This window comes from Leiobunum rupestre, chromosome 8 (assembly GCF_980474605.1).
Source record: "Leiobunum rupestre chromosome 8, qqLeiRupe1.1.hap1, whole genome shotgun sequence".
Lineage (NCBI taxonomy): Eukaryota > Metazoa > Arthropoda > Arachnida > Opiliones > Sclerosomatidae > Leiobunum > Leiobunum rupestre.
This window is the reverse complement of record NC_143391.1, coordinates 16,291,392-16,299,188: the sequence shown is the minus strand read 5'-3', so window position 1 is coordinate 16,299,188 and position 7,797 is coordinate 16,291,392. Positions and strand designations below refer to the sequence as shown.

The following is a 7,797-nucleotide window of genomic DNA, read 5'->3' as shown; positions in this document are numbered from 1 at the left end:
AATAAGAAATTTAAGTTATCGGACATTTGTCCAGTGACCCCTCCCCCTTAAAAAGAGTAAAAACACTTGAAAAACAAGTGAAATGAGATTAATGCAAAGTTAAACTGCGATTAATAACTAATATTTGTTTGTGTAAATATAGGAATTAATGAGCAAACTCGGTACTTTTTTGGTTGCCAGTTTATTGAAAAAGTTATCGGACAAATGTCCAATGACTCCCCTAAGATTTTAAAACGTTATCGGACATTTGCGAAATTTATCGGGCAATGTCCAGTGTCCTGTGCTTATTTCATGCCCTGGGTGTGGGAATTTGTGGGAAATTTACTACCCAGCAATGGGAATTTCAACTTTGAAGCACTGGCAACACTGGCTATAGCCTATCGCTACTAGGCTAGTGTCGAGCTCGTATCGTATCTCACAATGGCAATTTACCTGCTTTTTTCGCTATTTCGATTATTTAAATATTTATTGCTTGGGTTTTTATTTATATAACATTAGAATATATTTCAAATTTCCATGATGAAACGTCGTATCGGTACCGTTCACCAGTTTACGCCTAGTCCCAAACAATCAAAAATTTGCCCTGTAATTGGAAATGGGCTACCGCGTTTGACTAGGCGTATTAAGAGGGCTGGTCCTTACTTAATAGGTATATCTTTTTAAAACTTAGTGGCTTTGCACCTAATTAACAAACATCTAAATGTAGGCCCGCGTTTGGCAAATTCTCCTGTAAAGAGTATTGTCCAGTGTCTGGCTAGGAAAGAAGGAACCGATGATTTTTATTCAATTAAGGTTTGGAAAAATCCACAGCTATCCTTGAAATGGAAAGTCAAATATTGATTATGGTTTATAGATATTAACTCTACAAGATTTTAAAGATGAAACTCAAGATGATCGTCAAGGGAAGATGTTATTACATACTGAGTATTCCTTATTATCCTTGTTACATGATCAGTGTGGAGTAGTCCATCACCATGGTTTATTCAAGGTTGCTTAAAATTAGTCCATGCTTAAAACTTAACAATTTGGTGGAGGAAATGAGGTCTGTTAGTAACATACTTATTTTAGGATGAGGCCTTAGAAGAAAAGGAAACAAACAACGGCTGCTTTGTTTATACTGGGAAGAGGAAAAAGAGACTGTGCCTCGTATTAGATTGCCTTTCAGCCCATGATTTTAGTTCTAAAACTTCCGATCTGGTCAATTTGCAACATTATGTTATCAAAGAAAAAAAGCTAGCTGAGAAAGAGGCTCTTCTTATATTTTACGAAATTGTCCACATAGTCAATGATTTGCATAAGGTATATCCTAATATTTTGATGTGCTTGGAGATTAATTTTAACCAAATTTAGAGAAATATTGTCCATCGAGATTTGAAGCTTGGTAACATGGTTCTTCATAAGACAACCAGAAAGATTACCATTAGCAATTTTTGTTTGGGCAAGCATTTATTGAATGAAAATGATCTATTAAAAGATCAGCGGGGAAGTCCAGCTTATATTAGTCCAGATGTTCTCAGTGGTACGCTTTTTTATTTAATGCGATGATTTCATTTTAATCTGTTGTTTGTTGAATGCAGGTAAACATTATTTAGGTAAACCTAGTGATCTGTGGGCATTAGGCGTTGTTTTATTTACCATGCTCTATGGGCAATTTCCATTTTATGATTCTGTGCCTCAAGAACTTTTTAGAAAAATTAAAGCAGCGGATTATAATATACCAAAGTATGAGAGTACTGTTTTATGAGGATTTGCTATCTAATGCAAAAATATATTGTTCTACTTCTGATAGTGATGGTAGAATATCTGAAAATACCATTGGAATTCTTAAAAAGTTGCTTGTGTTAAACACAAATGTACGACTGACTGCTCAGAAAGTCATTGATGCACTTGAAACTACATTTGCTTTATGGATTAGTCGTACCCCAAATGGTGGACCATTACAAGTAGTTCCTGAATTTCAAGAAGAAAATACTAATATAGAAAAGGATAGAAACAGCAAAGTAGCCTCCCCAGCATTTTTCTTTGACCAGGTGTCACTGCCTGTTTCACTGGTTAATACTAGAAGTAGTCCCAATTTTCGAAATGCAGAGGTGGCTCTTGCGCAGCCAATCACTGGGCAGCTTTCAAACAGCCAACCACTTACTTCGAGTAGGCTAGTCGGTAACATTCCTATACGAAGAATACAAGAAGATGCGATGCCTTTAAATGCTGTCGAACTTGTAAATTACCGACAGTGGTTGACCAACCAATGACGCCCTTTTATTATTATTTTACTGAAAAGCAGCTATTTTATTTTTGAGAAACAAGATTTTAAGAATTTTTTTATTTGTAAAAAAATACATAGTATATACATAAAATAAACTTTTTCCACTCTGAATTTATTTCTATTTTCTGACTTCTTGAACTAGATGCAATTGAAATATTTCAATGGCTCAAGAGTAAATTCCAGCATGCACGAGTAAATTAATTTTTTTTGTTAAAATGTTTGCCACACTATGGGAAAAGATAGTCTAATTGGCTTAGAAAAATGCTAACCTACTTGGATTGCTCTTAACATCGAAAAGGTGATATTATTTTGGAAATTACTTTTTGTCTTAATGTGAGTTTACCCTATTCATTTAATTTACGTCCGTTGGTTGTTTTATACATGACAGGTTTATGAAGTATAATATTTTTAAGTTGATTTATACAATCATTTTAATTAGGCCTTATTACAAATTTTGTTTAATATAAAATAATAAATTATTTCCCAAGGCCAATAATACCAAAATTAGTAGCTCTTTCTAAAAATATACTTTTAATCTGGAGTATTTAAAAAGTCACCCTCATGAAACAATGTTTGATATATTATTTACAAGTTCCAAAACAAAGCTTATATGGGATCTAATATTATGTTGCTTCAGTTTCCAAGAAAATTGATATAATTTTATTCCATTTAAGCCTACAAAGAAGCCCATTATTTAGTAGCTGTATTTAGTAACTAATTATTAAGCATTTTAGCTTAACAATAGAACTTCTAACAGCCCATTTTTGTAAGCCCATTGCCCTTTAAAAACACGCGGCTAAAGTTAGCTTTACGCTCGCAATTCCAAACAAAAGATTTCGAACTTTAGCTCAAACGTTGATAATCTTAACGAATTATTGGGTTGTACAAATATCACTTAAATTCTTTGAATCAAGAAATACGTGATTTTTGTACAACGAATTAGTACCGGCACAACATATAAGTTGTTAATGTGAAAAGAATTTAATTTCTGTAAATTTAATAGCCGTTTTGTTTTTAGTGATGATTGTTCGTGAAATCTAGTTAACTGTACAATAATTGACAAAGTTACATTCAAGCGTTTAGAGCCAGCCGCTAATTTGCCTGACCGCTTCGGCGATCTCTTTATGTACCAGAGCGCTAATTGTTCCGTGGTTGGTCAGGTTACTTTCAAGTCGGTGGACGTTGTTGGTGGAAGCGCTCTTGTACGCGTGAGATCTGCTTATCATTTCAGATTTACGTCCATTGCCATTTTTGACGAATGGATCGAATCTAGGCACTTCGTTATTCAATTTGTGCAAATCTTTCAAGTCCAACGGTTCCAATTTTCTCATGCTATCCCTATTGACGTTGAGGTTGTTGTTCTTGGGGTTTGTTCCTCCTCCGCTACCGCCGGAGTACATGTCGCAATTTCCGTGACCTTTCAGAATGAAATTGCTCCGGTATGATACCGGCAATGGGAAGTGCTTGGAGCCCGAACCCACGCTCGTAGGTTTTTGGTTCTTGTGAGTGGGCAAACTAGGTAAGTTCGTGTGCGATTTGTGTACCGGATCGTTATTGGTTAACTTCACCTTCTCGAAGGTTTCCGGAAACAGCTCCGACAATGGTTTGCGGTTACGGGTCTTATAAAAGAATCCAGTGGCTTCGACGTATTTGACCTGATCCAGTTGTTGGTTTGGAACTTGGTGTCTTTCCTCCGATCTCGTGCGAAGACTTTTTTTACCCGAACGGGACTTGTCTTCGGATCGGGATCTCTTAAGGATGGCCGGTGTCGTCGTTGTAATCTTGGGAATAATGGGGTACTCCCACTCGATTCCTTCTTTCTCCTTCTTTTGAGCTGCTTGGTTTTCTTTCGCGGGCTTGGATTGAATCTCCAATTTAGAAATTTCCTTCAATTCGGGCTTGATGGTTTTGTGAGGTTCGCCGTACGGGATATCTTTGGTCTGGGTTGATTCGCTTCGGTTGCCACTAGTTGCACGGAATCCCACAGGAGGACAAATTGTAGGAATATCGATAAAGATTTCTTCGCTGTCCGGCTGATCCGTTTCCTCGGCTGGCGATCCTTCGTCCGTCATGAAACTGCACCTTCCAGAATCAGGTGTATGCGGATCACTGCAGTCGCTGTCTTCTGAAGCAGAAACTTTCTTGACAACGTCTGGTTTTTTAGGCTGAAAGTTATAAAGATCTACTTTAGAGAAACCATATTACTAGAATTTTGTGGAACATTGCTTGAATAATAACTTACGTTTGCGGATATAACTCTAGGTAAAGTTCCGTTGGCCTTAACCTTGCCCATTTGTTGTTCCAAATCTGTACATCTTTCCTTTAACTGTCGGGGAAATAGGATTTATTGACATCACTCCATTATAAGAGCATTTTAAATATTTTACCTCTCGCTCGATTTGCATCAAATTTATTTTGTCCATTTCCAGTTTCTGCGCGAACGAAAATGAAAAGTCCTTTAGAGAACGATTCGAAAGGTTTCCCTAAGAATATTTTACCTTCATAGTCTTGCGTATCACTTCCACCTCGTCTTTTAGATGCGAATTTTCCGTGATACATTTCTTTCTGTCGTCCAACAAATTGTTTACGTCCAAGTAGCGATCTTTCCAGTACTGAATTTCACCCCAAACGGGATCCTCTTTAGGCGTGTCTTTGTCGCGTAGTTTCTAACCAAGAATAATTAAGTGGGTTGTTATATTTTAATTAACAGTTTTCAAAAAAAATAAATGACTCTATTGTTGCTGGATGATGCCCTACCGCTTCTAATAACGCGACGTGAAAACCAGCCTCTTCCAATTCGCACTGAAGGCGAATTCTCTCCGCCGGTCTTGGACATCTGGTCAGCAAGGTGTTCAAGAATCCAAGAGCAACATACTAAGGGAAAAAGTTACATTAATGTACAACGAAAGCTGCTGTAAGAAGGTTAATTGGCAGTGACAATCACTTCAAATCCTTGAGGAGTCGACGCATTTCCATTTAAAATCGCTACTAGGAACTTGAATCGGACAGATTCACCGTAAATCAATCTCAACGAAGACATCGCTTCTAACACTTTACTGAAACCATTCGACGAAAGTTCGCATATTTTTGTCAAAAGCTGTTAGAAAAAAATAAACGGATGATTGTAGCATTATGGATACCGTATTGAAGACAGTTTAACTATTTAATGAAACTTTCCACCCCTGGAACTTTAGAAAAAGCGTCGTTCATTTTGCCTCAATGTCAAAAGATTGTATTATTTTAACGATGAAAGAACAATGCACAGTGAAAATCCCTTTCGTACCACCAAAGACAATTTTTCCCCCTCCAGATTCAATTATCTGGTTTGCGAGCCCAGAACGAACTCGGTGATAAGGAAGTGCTCGTATTCAATTTGATAAATCTTCAGGATTTTTTCATGACAGAATACTGAAATTTCGTATTTCTATTCCAATTCTTTCGGGGCTGCGTATTTGAAACGCTCTTCGTCGGAAGGAGTCCGTGAAACATTAATAAAGAGCACCCCTTTTCGTTTCCGGAATAGAAACAATGGCAAGAGAGAAATTTTCGCACGAGATAATCTATTTTGACGGTTCGTCGAGCTTCGCCCGAAGAAAGCTATGAGAAAATGTCATTCCGCAGCTGGTAATTAGGACTATTTAAGTTTCTATTGTTTCAATTTTTAAACGACGAGCTGTCGCGCGGTGGACGAAAGATTTCTCACGAATCTGCCATTAAAAATTCAACGTATAATCCAAACAGTAAAGCTTATAGAGACTGTCTTCTTTTTTTAGGGCTTAAATATACCTGCAAGGCCAACATTCTGGATTTGGTGAAATCGCTCATGATGCAAGTAGCAACTGTGGACAAACCATTTCTGTGATTTGATATTTTCTCAATCGCTTTCTGCAAAAACATTTTGTATAAATTTTAATTTCTATCGAATCTAGTCGATTACTTCTTACTACGGATCTTGCGGAGAACCTCAGGCAGAGAAGACATTCAAATTCGTCCGCCTGTCGAGAAATTTAAACATCCAATTATTACAAATACATTGGGTGTTGTGGTTTTTCATAATCTTGACGCGTACCAGGGTGCGTTTCATCATTTGATGTCTTTCTTTGTTACGAACTGACATGTTGCCTTCCGAACGAGTTTTTCTGTTATGGCAAGCTTTGAGCAGGTCGAGGAGCCAGTTGACCCCCTCATTAGGTTCTCCCACGAAATCTTCCACGAAACTATCGACAAATATCTATTTAGTTGATCTATTTAACGAATCTGACAATTCTACTATACCTTGTAAAAGAACATTTAAGATCGTCGCGCAATCGACGCAACAAGTCAGTTAATTTGGGCAGTTCGACCATCATGTTCTTGTCTTCCGGAGGGTCACCCTCGAAACCCCTTTCTCGGGCTAGTTGACGGCGAATGTAAAACACATAGTCTGACGCCGTCAGGTATGGCGACCGGGGCTTTTAAAGGGAAACTTTATATTAGCTATCATTTATTTTTAATTCACGAAAACAAACAATTATAACTATATATTTTTACGCGTGTTTTATGATGGGATACCGTGTAACTATATATCGGTAGCAATTATAATTTATTTTGTTATAATTATATTTTATTTACAAAATTCGCCATCTTGTCAGTTTTGATTAGGTCTTTAAACTCTTTTTTAATATCTAGAACAATGAGAGGATAGACGCTTATGATTATTTAACGAGGAGTATAAAATCATCCCTTTACTCTTTTTTTTTTCATTCGCAACTGACCATCTTAATTGCCCAGTCTCGTTGAAGTAGAAAGAAGACACAATTCGTAAATGAACTGGACTATTAAAATCTAAAATAAAGCCCCTTGGCAATACGACTAGAGCAATTCTGTTTATAGGGAAGTGATAAAATTGTGATATATTTATCATCCAATTACTGCCAGAATGTAATCAATGACAGATATTTAGGTCAATTTCGCAGTATGTCTGACGGAATTAACGCGGATGATAGTAACGACGCGACACGACCGGAGCTTCTTTTAATTATTTTTTCCTCATCCGAATAAGAAATAAAATTTGACGTGTATTTGGTTTACTTTATAATTCGGACCCAGGGCTTACGCCAATCACCAACCATATAATTTATTTATTTTTATTTATTTCTTTTATTCGATCACCTATTTTGTTTTCTTCCTAGAAAGTAGGTTTGCAATATGACCTTATTTGAAAAGAAAAGTAAACTATCGTAGGAAGGACGTTTCGCGTCAAAATAAGTTATAACTTTTCGATTATACAGAAAGTACGTGGAAATAGAATTGGGTCACTGATAAATGCAGCCGACTCTGGATAGAGACGAGAGGCACCTGGCTAATAATGGGAAGGACTCATCCCAATGTCCCAGATAGAGCACGCCAAAGATGGAAATTTCGCGAGAAATATCCCCGGAATTATTAATTATACTGGCAGTAATTTGAAATAAATTCCAAAGGCCATGGCCCCTATTCCTATTTTATTACAATTCATCATTTCCTCGCGGTTTATACAATATTCCAGAATT

The 7,797-nt window shown here is 36.9% G+C and overlaps 2 protein-coding genes across 4 annotated transcripts in view; one reads left to right on the top strand and one right to left on the bottom strand.

Moving 5' to 3' along the window:
* Positions 1 to 405: 405 nt before the first annotated feature.
* Positions 406 to 2,377, top strand: LOC149932488 (serine/threonine-protein kinase 40-like). The gene is made up of 7 exons (XM_090155314.1): positions 406 to 649; positions 707 to 792; positions 854 to 988; positions 1,069 to 1,299; positions 1,351 to 1,519; positions 1,578 to 1,722; positions 1,790 to 2,377. The coding sequence occupies exons 1-7, from the start codon at positions 517 to 519 to the stop codon at positions 2,250 to 2,252; spliced, it is 1,362 nt and encodes a 453-aa protein (XP_090011440.1). The 5' UTR covers positions 406 to 516; the 3' UTR covers positions 2,253 to 2,377.
* A 425-nt stretch (positions 2,378 to 2,802) lies between these two features.
* The window catches only part of mwh (multiple wing hairs), a 67,419-nt gene continuing 62,424 nt past the window's right edge, over positions 2,803 to 7,797 (bottom strand). For all 3 annotated transcript variants that reach the window (XM_090155467.1, XM_090155465.1, XM_090155466.1), the window contains exons 4-13: positions 6,542 to 6,717; positions 6,336 to 6,483; positions 6,211 to 6,261; positions 6,053 to 6,151; positions 5,211 to 5,363; positions 5,024 to 5,140; positions 4,765 to 4,932; positions 4,654 to 4,698; positions 4,509 to 4,592; positions 2,803 to 4,431 (exon numbers count right to left, since the gene is read on the bottom strand). In XM_090155467.1, the coding sequence (XP_090011593.1) occupies positions 3,346 to 4,431; positions 4,509 to 4,592; positions 4,654 to 4,698; positions 4,765 to 4,932; positions 5,024 to 5,140; positions 5,211 to 5,363; positions 6,053 to 6,151; positions 6,211 to 6,261; positions 6,336 to 6,483; positions 6,542 to 6,717 (2,127 nt within the window). In that variant the 3' untranslated portion in view covers positions 2,803 to 3,345. The remainder of the gene's footprint in view (positions 4,432 to 4,508; positions 4,593 to 4,653; positions 4,699 to 4,764; positions 4,933 to 5,023; positions 5,141 to 5,210; positions 5,364 to 6,052; positions 6,152 to 6,210; positions 6,262 to 6,335; positions 6,484 to 6,541; positions 6,718 to 7,797) is intronic.

Bases quoted from the DNA above. Each gene is read 5' to 3' on its own strand.
- LOC149932488 (XM_090155314.1), top strand. From the start codon at position 517: ATGATGAAACGTCGTATCGGTACCGTTCACCAGTTTACGCCTAGTCCC. The intron at 650-706 runs GTATATCTTTTT...ATCTAAATGTAG, and splicing joins GGCTGGTCCTTACTTAATAG to GCCCGCGTTTGGCAAATTCT. The intron at 1,300-1,350 runs GTATATCCTAAT...AACCAAATTTAG, and splicing joins TAGTCAATGATTTGCATAAG to AGAAATATTGTCCATCGAGA.